Source organism: Aquarana catesbeiana, linkage group LG06 (genome assembly GCF_042186555.1).
Source record: "Aquarana catesbeiana isolate 2022-GZ linkage group LG06, ASM4218655v1, whole genome shotgun sequence".
Classification (NCBI taxonomy): domain Eukaryota; kingdom Metazoa; phylum Chordata; class Amphibia; order Anura; family Ranidae; genus Aquarana; species Aquarana catesbeiana.
The window spans coordinates 69123289-69139648 of NC_133329.1; the positions used below are offsets into that span (position 1 = coordinate 69123289).

The 16360-nt window shown below is 43.9% G+C and overlaps 1 protein-coding gene across 4 annotated transcripts in view; it reads left to right on the top strand.

The window, feature by feature from the left end:
- LOC141148589 (natural cytotoxicity triggering receptor 3 ligand 1-like) overlaps positions 1 to 16009 on the top strand; it is a 57550-nt gene extending 41541 nt beyond the window's left edge. For all 4 annotated transcript variants that reach the window (XM_073636180.1, XM_073636183.1, XM_073636182.1 and 1 more), the window contains 4 exons: positions 3679 to 4005; positions 4195 to 4497; positions 10779 to 10919; positions 13699 to 16009. In XM_073636180.1, coding sequence (XP_073492281.1) covers positions 3679 to 4005; positions 4195 to 4497; positions 10779 to 10919; positions 13699 to 13874 — 947 coding nt within the window. In that variant the 3' untranslated portion in view covers positions 13875 to 16009. The remainder of the gene's footprint in view (positions 1 to 3678; positions 4006 to 4194; positions 4498 to 10778; positions 10920 to 13698) is intronic.
- The last annotated feature ends 351 nt before the right edge of the window (positions 16010 to 16360 follow it).

The window sequence follows — 16360 nt, forward strand, 5'->3', positions numbered from 1 at the left end:
AGGTGGTTAATATGATGGCAAAGCAACATGTTCTATGGGCATCCCATACTCCCTTTCCCCCAACCAAGTTATATCCCTTATTAAATAAAAACAAAACAACGCAAATGACTGTTCATTGTCTCTGAGGTGATAGATGGAGGTCTGGCAGCTGGGTGATATGGTAGATGTTAGTTACTAGTAGCAACCAAGCGCTACACTTCCCTCCTCTGTGCAGTTGGTTTTGCACAGAGCAGCCCAGATCCTGCTCTTCTTGGGTCCCTCTTTGCTGCTCCTAGCTCCTCCCTCCTATCAAGTGTCCCCACAGTCAGCAGCTTCCTATGGGGACACTGGAACCGACAGCTCCCTGTGTCCATTCAGGCACAGAGCCCAAACAGGCCCGCCCCCTCTCTCCCCTGATTGGCTGACTGATTTTGATTGACAGCTGCGGGAGCCAATGGCGGTGCAGCTGTGTCTCAGCCAATCAGGAGGAGTGTGCCAGATGGCTTAGACACTCGTGGACATCGCTGGAGAGAAATGGGGCTGGGGAGGCTTCTACACACAAAAGGTTTTTTTATCTTAATGCATAGAATGCATCAAGATAAAAAACCTTGTACCTTTACAACCACTTTAACTGATCTAATGCTATAGGAATGGCATTGTAAACTGACTATATGGCCAAGTCCAATATCTTCTCTAAAAGGTGATATCACTCTACAAACAATTATGATCATTTACTCACACACTAGTCCTGTATATACTACAGCTAAAACTTGTAAAAGTGAGTCACATCTCAGAGCTGAAATTACACACGCATCTAATATGATCATTTGTGCCACGCCATAAGGACGGGGGACTCCGTGGTGAAAAAGGCATCTATAGCTAAGTATTTTAGTTATATTTTCTAATATTATTACATTTGTTATCTGTATCTGCCATTACTTAAATAAACGTTACACATATAAGTGTTTGTGTGATCTCTCTTTTGCACATCTCAAATAAACCCAAAAAATGTAAACTATCATATATCCGTGATAAAACACCTGGGAAGTCTTGGAGAGTTCATAACAGGATAGAATCTTACTAGCTTTAGGCCTACTTCAGAATCCTTTATTCAATATGAAGCTTTTGCCTTGTCTATGTGTTGGGACTGTGCTGGGCGTGGCTGCCTAGTGCAGCCCAGTTTGTCTAGTGTAAACCTGCCATAAGGCTCGGTTCACATCTATGCAGTTTGCGATTGGTGCATTCTACAGTGCATTTTGCTGTGCGTTTTTGCACACACGATTTTGAGTTTTGCTGGGTTTTTTGGGCCAATTTTCATTGCACTACATGCTCTTCTGCAGCTTCTCCATTGAAGTCTATGGAACCAAAAAAGCAAAAAAAGCACCATTTTGTGTTTAAAAAAAGCCCCTGACCCTTTCTAAAAATGCAACGGCTGAAAAAAGCACAGGTGTGAACCTATCCCATAGGAAACCATGTTAAGTGGACTGTAGTGCGTTTTTGCAAAAAGAACCAAAAAAACGTATAGATGGGACCCTGAATCTGAGTGTATCCTGGTCCTAATATTTCCAATTATTTGGCTTCATAGGCAGAATAAAGAGAATAAAGGGGATTGCTGATGGGGACACTGATGTAAGGGGACTGCTGATGGGGACATTGATGTAAGGGGGCTGCTGATGGGGACATTGATGTAAGGGGGCTGCTGATGGGGACACTGATGTAAGGGGACTGCTGATGGGGACACTGATGTAAGGGGGCTGATGATGGGGACACTGATGTAAGGGGACTGCTGATGGGGACACTGATGTAAGGGGACTGCTGATGGAGACACTGATGTAAGGGGACTGCTGATGGGGACACTGATGTAAGGGGGCTGCTGATGGGGACACTGATGTAAGGGAGCTGCTGATGGAGACACTGATGTAAGGGGGCTGATGATGGGGACACTTATGTAAGGGGACTGCTAATGGGGACACTGATGTAAGGGGACTGCTGATGGGGACACTGATGTAAGGGGACTGCTGATGGGGACATTGATGTAAGGGGACTGCTGATGGGGACACTGATGTAAGCGGACTGCTGATGGGGACATTGATGTAAGGGGGCTGCTGATGGGGACACTGATGTAAGGGGGCTGCTGATGGGGACACTGATGTAAGGGGGCTGCTGATGGAGACACTGATGTAAGGGGACTGCTGATGGGGACACTAATGTAAGGGGACTGCTGATGGGGACACTGATGTAAGGGTGCTGCTGATGGAGACACTGATGTAAGGGGACTGCTGATGGGGACACTGATGTAAGGGGACTGCTGATGGGGACACTCAAAATTAAAGTGGGCCAGTCTGGATGAAGTCCAGGGCCAAATTTGTGTCCCAGTCCAGCCCTGTGCCTATGTAAACAAGGCAGATCATCGTTCTGTGAGAGGGGAATGTACTGATCCTGTGTTTCTGCTAAGCAGGAACATGGATCTTTAACTTTCCCCAGTCAAAGCACCTCCCCCACCCCATAGTTAGCAAGCACTCCCTAAGAACACATTTAACCCTTTGATTGCCCCCTGATGTTAACCCCTTCCCTGTCAGTGTCATTAGTGCAGTGTCAGTGGATATTTTTTTCACTGATCACTGTATTGGTGTCACTGGTCCCCTAAAAGTGTGAAAGGGTCAGTTAGGTGTCTGATTTGTCTACTGCAATATCACAGTCCCCCTATAAGTCGCTAATCACCACCAAGTAAAAAAAAATAAAATAAAGAAAAAATATAGAAAAATATCCCTTAGTTTGTAGACGCGATAACTTTTTTACAAACCAATCAATACACATGTATTGATTTTTTTTTTTTTTTACTAAAAACATGTAGCAGAATACATATTGGCCAAAATTGATGAAGAAATTAGATTTTTTTTTTTAAATGATTGCATATGTGTTATAGCAGAAAGTAAAAAATATTGTTTTGTTTTTTTCAAGATGTCTGTATTTTTTTGTTTATAGCGCAAATAAAAACCGCAGAGGTGACCAAATATGACCAAAAGAAAGCTCTACTTGTGGGAAAAAAATGACATACATTTTATTTGGGCACAGCGTCGCATGACCGCACAACTGTCAGTTAAAGTAACGCAGTGCCGTATCACAAAAAATGACCCGGTGAAGGGAAGCAAGTCTTCCGGAGCTGGAGTGGTTAAATACTAGCAGATTTTACCTGGTCTCAGCCTACAACAGTCCCTGTACAGCAGGGCTGGAGTGTGAGAGGAAGTACCAGCACAGGTAGCCAATCTGCTCATGTACTGACAAAATGCTGATAGGAGGAGAAATCAGAGTGACAGAGAGATGAACTCATGTTGCATCTCTTTACACTATCCAATCACAGACTGCGGTGGATTCAGGATGACCTGGGCTCACAGAAAGTAGGTTATATTATGCTGTCCATACTGAATGAGGACATCTAGTGGCAGAAAAAAACTCCTGCATGGGACATTTCTGTATTGAACCTGGATATTGCAGCAAAATTGGTTTTGCCGTGTTGTCTTTTAATGGACTATTCATGTCAATTGTGTTATTTTCTGCTTTAACATTCCTTGCAACTACTGTATGGTCACAAAAGGACAGAAGGATCCAATGACTTGGAGCACTAGGATTGTGACTGCATGCAGTGTGTGCATTTATCTTATCATACAAACATAACCACTTTATTTATTGTCACTGCAGATGCTGATGTAAAGATGACCGGACCTTCTACATATACAGCCACCCTCGGATCAAATGCTCACATTCCCTGCACATTCACATCGGATCAAAATCTCATGGATTCTCCACAGTTTGCAGTTTTTTGGTATTATAATGAATCAGTTATTCTAGGAACTGATGATTCAGGGGGGTATAATACGTCCAAATATTCCATGGATAAGTACCAAGCTTTAAATGGCATTGCAAATCTGAGGATCTCTAACATATCTGTGGCAGATCGTGGAATCTACAAATGTTTAGTGAGCTATACACAATCCCAAGAGCAAACAATTACAGTGACCATTCAAGGTACGGTATATTAGATGTGTCCACACATTAAAGAGGAACTTCACCCATGTTTAATATATAAGTGCATACTCCATGAGGAATGTGTAAACGTCATTATAGCTTACATATATTTGTTGTTATGTATTTTACATATACATTGGAACTGACCTCATAATACTGGTTTTGTACTTTTTTTTATATATTTAACAGCTGTTCCGAAGATCACAGTTGTTAATGATGATGTCATGATAAATAAAACGAGTTTCCTGTGCTGTGAAATCTCTGGATTCTACCCGGTGGACATTTACATCACATGGCTCCGGGATGGAGAGCCATTGGCCAATGTTCTAGAAGGAAAACTTCAAAACAATCCGGATGGGACATACAGTATAAACAGCTCGATAATACTAACATTCACTGAGGAGGACAGAAAGCGGAACTTCTCCTGCAGAGTCCACCATGTGTCTTTACCTACACCTCTGAATAAAGACCTTCAACTGTATATATATGGAGGTAATGACGCTGTTAATTTTGCCTAAAGCAGCCTTTCTAAACCTCCTTTTTTTTTAACATTAGAGGAACCCCTACAACAATCTTCAGGTCTTGAGGAACCCTTACTAAATCCAATTTATTCGGGGTCCATGGGAAAAATGTCCCTTACGATGTTGGTCAGTAGGAAGAATGCAACTATTACAGACAGCTTAAAAGATCATTGGTGTCATGCTGCTGGCTCTGCCAAGTGGTTTTGGCCCAAGAACTTTGGAGGCATCATCAGAGGGGAGATAAATCAACCACAGTTTGAGCAACATCCCTGGAGGAATCCTGGACAAGAATGGTTGGCCTAAGGCTGAGTTCACACTGCGAAGCGGCACGCAGCAGGGGGAAACCCACATCCAATTTGCATAAGTGTGAACCCAGCCTAAAGTGTCTTCCAGATTGGTGGTTACGCTACATCTTGCAGTCTTGTCTTAAAGAGGCGCTCCAGTATCCCCCCAAAAAATTAAAAGTCAGTAGGTGCAAAAACTGTAGCTGCTAACTTTTATTATAAGGACGCTTATCTGTCCAGGGATCCAGCAATGTCCTCACCCAAGCCGATTCTTTAATCAGCTTCAGGTCCAGGTGCTGGCATCTTAGGTAAGGGAAACTGGCTGTGAAGCTTCATTCATACCTAGGCGTTTAGAATCGTGTGTGAAATGTGGGACACGATTGCGATACCATTACTTGTTAATGGAACCCCAATCGCGGTGCGATTTTGCCACGATTGTCTTGCGATAAATCGCGCTGCAATAGCCGCAAAATTGCAATGCGCAACGCTGTCACGCAAAAGAAGCTCCTTTTTGATCGACAAGCGTCACGCGTTGCGATTTTGCCACGATTGCAGCGCAATTTATCGCAGGACAATCATGGCAAAATCACACCGTGATTGGGGTGCCATTAACAATAGCATTTCAATCACGTCTTGCGTTTTGTCGCGATTCTGGGATCATGGGCAGAATCGCGGCCATTCCACCCGCGATTCCAAACACCTAGGTATGAATGGAGCCTTATGCCGGGTACACACGGTCGGACTTTTCATCTACAAAAGTCCGACGGACGCCGACGGACTAAAGCTGGCTGACAATCCGATCGTGTATGGGCTTCCCCGGACTTTCAGCGGACTTTTCCGGCCGCAAATCTGACGGACATTAGATTTGGAACATGCTTCAAATCTTTACGTCGTAACTACGCCGGACCCAGAAATCCGCTCGTCTGTGTGCTAGTCCGACGGACAAAAACCCACACTAGGGCAGCTATTGGCTACTGGCTATCAACTTCCTTATTTTAGTCCGGTGTACGTCATCACGTACGAATCCGTCGGACTTTCGTGTGATCGTATGTAGGCAAGTCCGTTCGTTAGAAAGTCTGCCGCAAGGCCGCCAAAAGTCCGCCAAAAGTCAGTCGAAAGTCTGACTTACAGGCTGTCAGACTTTTGTAGCCGAAAAGTCTGACCGTGTGTACGCGGCATTACTGTCTCCATTGCTTAGGGAGCATAAAAAAGAAAAAAAAAATCAACAGGCCAGTGCTACTTGCAACAGATTCATAGGTAGGATGATGGTTTTCGAACAGCCATTCTCAACTAGGGTTCCTCTGGAGGTTGCTAGGGGACCTTGAGCTGTGGATGACTGACATCTGATTTGATGGTGCTTGCCAAGGACGTGCGGTGAGGTCAGTAGCTGGTGAGGCACTGGCTAGTATCAGAGCCAGATACACACAGGTTACATACTCCGCGATTGTTAGAGCGAGAGAAATAATTCTAGCACTAGACCTCTTCTGTAACTCTAAACATGTAACCTGTAAAAAAATTTAAAACGTCACCTATGGAGATTTTTAAGTACTGAAGTTTGGCGCCATTCCACGTGTGTGCACAATTTTAAAGCTTCATCTTTCATATTATACAAATTTGGGATCTCTGGGACCCCGGGTCACTGAGCTACGACCCTTGAAGTCGATCTTTTATTTTTATTTATTTTTTTATGTTCATGGCTCTGCCTCACCTGAATGCACAACTCTGGTGCTTGCATAGTTCTGGGGCCAATGCCATTTGAAAGACCCGATGCTATGACACCTGTTATCTTTTTAGCTGTTTGTAAAAGGGACATTCTTCTTACTATCCACCAATGTAAGGAGTATTCTTCCCACTGATCACCAATGTAAGGATCATTCTTCCCACTCATCACCAATGTAAGGATCATTCTTCCCACTGATCACCAATGTAAGGATCATTCTTCCCACTGATCACCAATGTAAGGGGAATTCTTCCCACTGATCACCAATTTAAGGGACATTCTTCCCACTGATCACCAATGTAAAGGACATTCTTCTCACTGATCACCAATGTAAGGAGCATTCTTCCCATTGATCATCAATGTAAGGGACATTCTTCCCACTGATCACCAATGTAAGGGACATTCTTCCCACTGATCACCAATGTAAGGAACATTCTTCCCATTGATCACCAATGTAAGGAACATTCTTCCCACTGATCACCAATGTAAGGAACATTCTTCCCACTGATCACCAATGTAAGGAACATTCTTCCCACTGACCACCAATGTAAGGGACATTCTTCCCACTGATCACCAATGTAAGGAACATTCTTCCCACTGACCACCAACGTAAGGGACATTCTTCCCACTGACCACCAATGTAAGGGGAATTCTTCCCACTGATCACCAATGTAAGGAACATTCTTCCCACTGATCACCAATGTAAGGAACATTCTTCTCACTGATCACCAATGTAAGGAACATTCTTCTTACTGATCACCAATGTAAGGAGCATTCTTCCCACTGATCACCAATGTAAGGGGAATTCTTCTCACTGATCACCAATGTAAGGAGCATTCTTCCCACTGATCACCAATGTAAGGGACATTCTTCTCATTGATCACCAATGTAAGGCGAATTCTTCTCACTGATCACCAATGTAAGGAACATTCTTCCCACTGATCACCAATGTAAGGAACATTCTTCTCACTGATCACCAATGTAAGGAACATTCTTCCCACTGATCACCAATGTAAGGAACATTCTTCCCACTGACCACCAATGTAAGGAGCATTCTTCCCACTGATCACCAATGTAAGGGACATTCTTCTCATTGATCACCAATGTAAGGATCATTCTTCCCACTGATCACCAATGTAAGGGGAATTCTTCCCACTGATCACCAATTTAAGGGACATTCTTCCCACTGATCACCAATGTAAAGGACATTCTTCTCACTGATCACCAATGTAAGGAGCATTCTTCCCATTGATCACCAATGTAAGGGACATTCTTCCCACTGATCACCAATGTAAGGGACATTCTTCCCACTGATCACCAATGTAAGGAACATTCTTCCCATTGATCACCAATGTAAGGAACATTCTTCCCACTGATCACCAATGTAAGGAACATTCTTCCCACTGATCACCAATGTAAGGAACATTCTTCCCACTGATCACCAATGTAAGGGACATTCTTCCCACTGATCACCAATGTAAGGAACATTCTTCCCACTGACCACCAATGTAAGGGACATTCTTCCCACTGATCACCAATGTAAGGAACATTCTTCCCACTGACCACCAATGTAAGGGACATTCTTCCCACTGACCAGCAATGTAAGGGGAATTCTTCCCACTGATCACCAATGTAAGGAACATTCTTCCCACTGATCACCAATGTAAGGAACATTCTTCCCACTGTTCACCAATGTAAGGAGCATTCTTCCCACTGATCACCAATGTAAGGGGAATTCTTCTCACTGATCACCAATGTAAGGAGCATTCTTACCACTGATCACCAATGTAAGGGACATTCTTCTCATTGATCACCAATGTAAGGCGAATTCTTCTCACTGATCACCAATGTAAGGAACATTCTTCCCACTGATCACCAATGCAAGGAACATTCTTCTCACTGATCACCAATGTAAGGAACATTCTTCCCACTGACCACCAATGTAAGGAACATTCTTCTCATTGATCACCAATGTAAGGCGAATTCTTCTCACTGATCACCAATTTGAGGAACATTCTTCCCACTGATCACCAATGTAAAGAGTATTTTTCCAATTGACCACCAATGTAAGGGACATGTAAGGGACATTCTTCCCATTGACCACCAAAGTAAGGAGTATTCTTCCCACTGATCACCAAAGTAAGGAGTATTCTTCTCATTGACCACCAACATAAGAAGCATTCTTCCCACTGACAACCAATGTAAGATACATTCTTCCCACTGACCACCAATGTAAGGGACATTTTTCCCAATGACCACCAATGTTCGGTCCGTTCTTCCCACTAAAGCCCAATAAACTGATTTTAGCAGAGGCTCCCATAGACCTGAAAACGATTTTAAGGGTTCCTCTGCGGTAAAAGGGTTATCTTCTTGCTGCCCACGCAATGTATAAGTGCAGCAGCAAAGAGTGTGGCCCATAACACCCACACAGCAGACATATATATCCATGGTTAGCCAATGTTTCTGTGCTCAGAGCGCACTCACTACACACTCCCAGCACAGAGACCGAGCTGTCATGGACAGTTCCTGGTCTCTAGGAATGTTCAGGAACCAGTAGGACAGGCCCTCAATCATGTGACCATTGTGATAGCCAATCACAGTGGTCACGTGATTAGGCAGCCAGTCTAGGATTGCCACCTGTCCAGGATTCACCCGGACAGTTCGGTTTTGGAATCATGCGTTTGGGTTTCAGACTGCCTGAAACCCAGACAGCAGGGTTGCTGGCTGCAGTTGTCTAAGCTGAGAGTGTCTGTTATGCCGCGAGGAAAAAAAGTCCGCTGGAGCCCACACACGGTCAAATTGTCAGACGGAGTCCGGTCCGTTGAAAAGTCAGCTCGTGTGTACGCGGCATAACTCTTTCACAGCGCCTAAAGCCAACACTAACAAACCCCCCCCAACACACATACAGATGGGAGAGGAGAGAGGGCTCAATCTGCACCTCTTCCTCCTGCCCCACCCCTCTGTGTCTGCCCACACTCCAAATTCCCAGCCCCAACTTCCCTTTTCTTAGGCATAGCGCCGGGGATTGAAATCCAGCAGCCTCAGATACATCTGGATAAGAGGTGCTGACTGTCAAGGGGTGAGTGAGCTCACCATCCATCCCTGTCTGTGACTGAAGTCTCCCCTTTTCTCTCCTGCCTCTGAGTAGGTACACTAAGGCAAATCAGGGTTCCAAGAGCACCCCTTACATCAGAGTTCCCCTTTACACCAGAGGCCACAGTGTTTCCCCTTACATCAGATTCATCTCTGTACATCAGAGTTCTCAGTGTTCCCCCATAAATCAGGGTTCCCAGAGGATTCCTTATGTTAGAGTCCCCAGAGTTCTCCCTTACATCAGAGTCTGCAGAGTCCCCCCTTATAGTGAAAGGGAACTCTGCGAGTTCAGATGTAAAAGGGGAACTCTGTGGACTCTGATGTAAAGGGGGACTCTTGTTATTAACTTCATATGATTAGAAATGTTATTTAATAGCAAAATATATGTATAGTTTATACTATAAAAAAAATGCTGTGCGCTGCTAAAGTGTTCGGGTTTGACTTGAAGAAAAGGTGGTAACCCTAAGCCCGTCCCTTACCGGAGCCATAAAAACTGACTAAGGGCCCTTTCACACTGGGGTGGTTTGCAGGCGCTATTGCGCTATTAATAGCACCTGCAAACCGACCCGAAAGTGCCGCTGCTTTCATTCCAGTGTGAAAGCCCCGAGGGCTTTCACACTGGAGCAGTGCGCTTGCAGGACGGTAAAAAAAGTCCTGCCAGCAGCATCTTCGGAGCGGTGAAGGAGCGGAGTATACACCGCTCCTTTACCGCTCCTGCCCATTGAAATCAATGGGACGGCGCGGCTATACCGCCGGCAAAGCGCCTCTGCAGAGACGCTTTGCGCAGGTATTTAACCCTTTCTCGGCCGCTAGCGGGGGGTAAAACCGCCCCGCTAGCGACCGAATACCGACGGTAAAACGCCACTAATAATAGCGGCGTTTTACCGCCGACGCCGCCCCCCGCCCCAGCGTGAAAGGGCTCTTAAAGGGACACTGGGGCAAGGTGGAGAGGGATTAACAAAGGTTGTTGTGGAACTATTTTTATGACTTTAACCTCTCTGGGACAAATGAGAGAATTGTACATTACAGTATTCACAGAATGTGGCTGCTCTTCATTTCTCTCTTTGTTTTTCCTGCTTATCTGCGTCATTTATTGTGTGGTTAAAGAAAACAACTTGAAGTTTAATTTACAGGTAAACATTGTTCTTTCTGCAGATGAAAAGATGTCCAATGACTATGACGATAAAGTTGTAACTATTATTCTTGGCTGCTTATTTGGGCTGTCGGTATTAGCCATAATCATTTGTTGTCTTTTGTGGAAATATGATCACAATATGCTGAAAAAACAAATACAAGGTAGGAAGCTACATCTCAAATAACTCAACTGTTTTGTCTTTGAAACCAAATATCACATGACTAAGGCTGCACCTGTTTCATTCGATCAGTAGCTTGCATTGATTAAATATTACATTTCTGCAGAAACTTTTTTTTTTTGTTCATCAAAATAAAATAAAATCAGTAAATGTGATTATTTTGGTGGCTGGGGGAAGGTAAAGAAGGTATTCTGTATTACCGAGGTGACAAATGCACATACACAACTGTGAGTCGGCTCAAGAAGAGGTTGGAAGAGTTCAGAAGATCCACTATTCCTGGCCAAGACAAATAAAACACATATAAATCAGCCAGGCACAGGTTTCAGCATCAGCAACTTATGAATGGATCACTATGAAAGAACCCAAAGAAGAAGGGAGCACGGCCTGTGCAGGAGATTGGCTGCTTGCCGCTGAACGGAGGGGGAGACAAGCGGGGCTTCGATCCCCCGCATCGCTGGACCCTGGGACAGGTAAGTGTCCAATTAATAGTCAGCAGCTGCAGTATTTGTAACTACTGACTTTTATTCTTTATTTTTTTTTGACTGGACCTCCTCTTTAAGACCCCTTTCACACTGGGGCGTTTTACAGGCTCTATAGCGTTAAAAATAGCGTGCAAACCGCCCCTAAACAGCTGCTCCATTCACCCGAGGGCTTTCACACTGGAGCGTTGCGCTGGCAGGGCATCAGAAAAAGTCCTGCCAGCAGCTTCTTTGGAGCGGTGAACTCACCGCTCCTCCACCGCTGCTCCCCATTGAAATCAATGGGGCTGCGTCGCGATACCGCCGGCAAAACGGCGCTCCAGCTGCGTTTTGCAGGCGGATTTGACCCCATTTCCATAACACCAACATGAACCCTTCCCATAACTCCAACCCTAAAACTAACCCCATCCGTAACACCAACATGAACCCTTCCCATAACTCCAACCCTAACACTAACCCCATCCGTAACACTAACATGAACCCTTCCCATAATTCCAACCATAACACTAACCCCATCCATAACACTAACATGAACCCTTCCCATAGTTCCAACCATAACACTAACCCCATCCGTAAAACTAACATGAACCCTTCCCATAATTCCAACCATAACACTAACCCCATCCGTAACACTAACATGAACCCTTCCCATAATTCCAACCATAACACTAACCCCATCCGTAACACTAACATGAACCCTTCCCATAATTCCAACCATAACACTAACCCCATCTGTAACACTAACATGAACCCTTACCATAATTCCAACCATAACACTAACCCCATCCATAACACCAACATGAACCCTTCCCATAACTCCAACCCTAACCCCATGTGTAACCCTAACATCTCCAGAACTGTAATCCTAACCCCGCCTTTAACTACAAACCTAACACTAACCCCATATGTTAGCCACCAACATGAACCCTTCTTATATCTCCAATACTAACACTAACCCCATCCATAACACCAACATGAAACTTTCCCATAACTCTAACCCTAATCCCACGAGTAACCTAACATTAACCATCTCTATAATTCTAATTCCAACATTAACCTTCCCCATGACTCTAATGTTAAATTAACTCAAAAGTAAGGCCCTCTAAACTCTACTGTGAACACAGCACTGACCGTTTACCGTCTATAACATCCTCTGTCTGCAAATCAGTCTGCTTAGGGGTGCTTTCGAGTCCATTTAGCATTCTGCCATTTAACCCATCCCTGATGAAGGGGGATTTTGTGGCCCCTGAAATGTGTTGGCATAGTTATATTTGATTTTGTCCCCATTTGCAGAGAATAAATGTAGATGCAGTTTCACAGGTACTGACAGAAGGATTTGGCTCCATTATAGGATAGCCCCTCCAAATCAGGGACATTTGGGAGGTATAGTAAATATGTTTGACTGCACCATACAGATGTTAGAAATAACTTTGTATGATTATAGCTGAATTCTGGAGTAGACATTTTCTATATAAGAGAGATGCTTTTAGGTGATTGTAGTGGAAGTTTAGCCAAATACATATTCACCCTCCAGTCATACTAAGGCAGTGTTTCTCAACTACAGTCCCCAAGGCTGCCCAACAGGTCATGTTTTCAGACCTTCCATTATTTTGCACAGGTGATTTGATCAGTTTCACTGCCTTAGTAATTACCACAGCCGTTTCATCTGAGGGAAATCCTGAAAACATGACCTGTTGGGGCGCCTTGAGGACTGGAGTTGAGAAACATTGTACTAAGGCTCTCGGGAGTTTCCTGTATCAAAGGCAAAGGAGCAGGTAGAGATGACTATGCCAACAAAGGGTCACTGGTAATAGTAAGGGATAGTAACCAATCAGAACTCATGCTGATGACATCAGAGCAGTACAAGATGGATCCTGATTGGTTGATTTGGGTTACTGGATTTCTTTGCTTAAAGCAATCTGGTCACCAAAACCAATACCCTTCACTCTCATGCTAGGTACCGTTTTTTGTACATACTGTATAAGAGACATCTTATTTGAATCTTGGTGAGCTTTGTATATTTCTTCCAGATCTGTGCAGTGATCCAGTGTGAGACTTCCTGTAATAAAGACCGCTCATTGCTGCTCTCTCCTTGTGCAGGATGACTGGTCTTGTCTCCGCCTCCTCCTGTAGTTTTCTGCAGGCAGCCTTTGGTGGGTGGAGCCTGCTGGGCCCCTCCCACAGCTCTGTTCCCTGCATAGGCTATATATATATATTTATATTTAATGACATTGTCATTTACACTACTGATGTTTAATGTATTATTTTAAATGTGTGCTGTAGATGCCAAAATTCCCAAGAACCCTGATCAAAAAAAATGTGGAGAAAATGCAAATGAGGGGGAAGAGAATGACCCACAGCCCGAGCAAAATGATGCAGAAGAGAGGGAAGGCTTGAAACAAGAACAAACCAGCACACCCCGGAAGAGAGCCATAAGGCAAAAAGACACAACTCTATAAACATAGACAATGCAGTTTCAGACGAGGTGATCAAAGTTCAGCAGCCAAGGAAGCCAAAATCACCACCACATCCTTACTGAGAGATAATCCATCCTCTAGATCCAGAGACAGACAAAGAGGGGAATGGGATGTGAATTGTTTTATAAATAACAGTCATGCCCTGTACACATGATTGGACATTCCTACAACAAAACTGTGGATTTTTTTCTGACGGATGTTGGCTCAAACTTGTCTTGCATACACACGGTCACACAAATCTTGTCAGAAATTCCGAACGTCAAGAACGCGGTGACGTACAACATGTACGACGAGCCGAGAAAAATGAAGTTCAATAGCCAGTGCTGCTCTTCTACTTGATTCAGAGCATCCGTGGAATTTTGTGCGTCGGAATTGTGTACACACGCTCTGAATTTCCGACAACAAGTTTTGTTGTCGGAAAATTTGAGAACCAGCTCCCAAACATTTGTTGTCGGAAATTCCGACAGCAAATGTACGATGGAGCCTACACATGGTTCGATGTCGCACCATGCTGTACCTTCCTACACACCAAAAAAGAAAAGGGAAAAAAGTAAAAAGAAAAAAACTATTTTAATTTGCTATTCAGATTCTGTTTTTTCCTAAAAATCCTCAAAGAATGCAAAAAAAAAGGTGAAAAGAGAATACCCAGGACACAAAGAAAAACACACCTTATGCTGTGTACACACGGGCGGACTGTTCGACTGGACTGGTCCGAAGGACCGAATCCGGTGGACAATCCGACCGTGTGTGGGCTCTATCGGACCTGCAGCTGACTTTTTCGGTCGAAAATCTGACAGACTTTAGATTTGGAACATGTTTCAAATCTTTCCGACGGACTCGAGTCCGGTCGAAAAATCCACATGTCTGTATGCTAGTCCGATGGACAAAAACCGACGCTAGGGCAGCTATTGGCTACTGGCTATCAACTTCCTTATTTTAGTCCGGTGTACGTCATTACGTACGAATCCGTCGGACTTTGGTGTGATCGTGTGTAGGCAAGTCCGCTCGTTCGAAAGTCCGTCGAAAGTCCGTCGAAAAGACCGTCCGAAAAGTCTGCCCGTGTGTATGCGGCATTAGAGCAATTTTAAGGCATTATAAACCTTCAAAACCAAAAAATATATACTGCGCTATCCCTTAAAATGTTCAGTAAACAAAAACCAAAAAACCTGTGTCTATGAAAGACTCAAAAAAGTGTTAGTGCTGCTGCAACCCTAAATGTGAGACAACCTCCATTACAAAATACTATACAAAGAAAGGCTGCGCTACTGTGAATAAGTGAGTGTGGTCAAAAACCATTTAAATGACCATAACATATACATACACAAATTACCATAAATACGTGACATATAGAATTACTTCTTTTGTATATGTGCAATTAAACATCAAATATGTTGAACAAGGTCCATAAAAACGTTCCTTTTTTTTATAAATGTCTTTCACCAGTAAAGGAATGAAAAGGCATCAATAATATTGATATAAAACACCACTCTTCTGTTGATGTGAAGCATGCACTGTTGTCACCCTGGAGAATGTGATAATAGGGAAATTCCTCCACCAAACAAAACGATCTGCCCCTTACCAGATATTTAGATCTCTTGTTTAAGGAGATCGTATATGCAGGTGGCTGTGTCCCCCAGCCACTGGGTCTTTATCAAAAATAAGGCTCCTAGGGTTTCTACTCAGGGGGTCCGCTGGATGTTAAGCTGGCACTCAGATCCCAAGAATGAAAGAAAAAGCTCCATAGCGTAATACTGACATTTATTGGTAAAAAAATCATAAAAAAATGCACTTACAATGTTGTAGAATTAAAATCGCGTGTGTACACAAACAATGCCGGCCGGCTCACAGCTGCTGCCCGTCGCTTCCGGGATCAGCGGTGGATGGTGGTGACGTCAGCACGTCGCTCCTCCCTACGCCGTTTCGACAAACTTGTCGTCTTCCTCAGCCATGGTTAAGGACTAACGTTCAAAACACTTAGGCTGTTTTACAGCTTTGTACATGTATTTAATAAAGAAATGCCATTTTGGATGTCATCCTGAGTGCCGACCATCCCTTTCATTATAAACCTTCCTGTCAGCCCAGTGTGTATTTCACCTACATAAACTGTTCATTGATAATGTTGTTTCTTGGTGTCATTTGTTGCCTGACCTGTACACATAGCCTATAGTAGAGCAAATCTTTACATTTCAGGGTCAAAAGTTTTTGTTTCTGGTATGCATGGGGGGGTTGAACCTCGCGCCATTCTTCTTTCATGTATTTTTCATTGCCGACATTCTTTTTTTTACATTCAGCTGTCAGTAGGGAAACCCGCTGACAGCTGATGTGCCTGTAGCGCCCTGGTCAGGGAGCTCCTCACAAATTTACTTGCCAAGAGTAATTATCTTGGTCGATTGGTAGGGATCTATTGATTTCTCCCTAAGCTTGGCCCTGTTGCACTTTTCTCTTCTACCACTAGGCAGACATCCCTA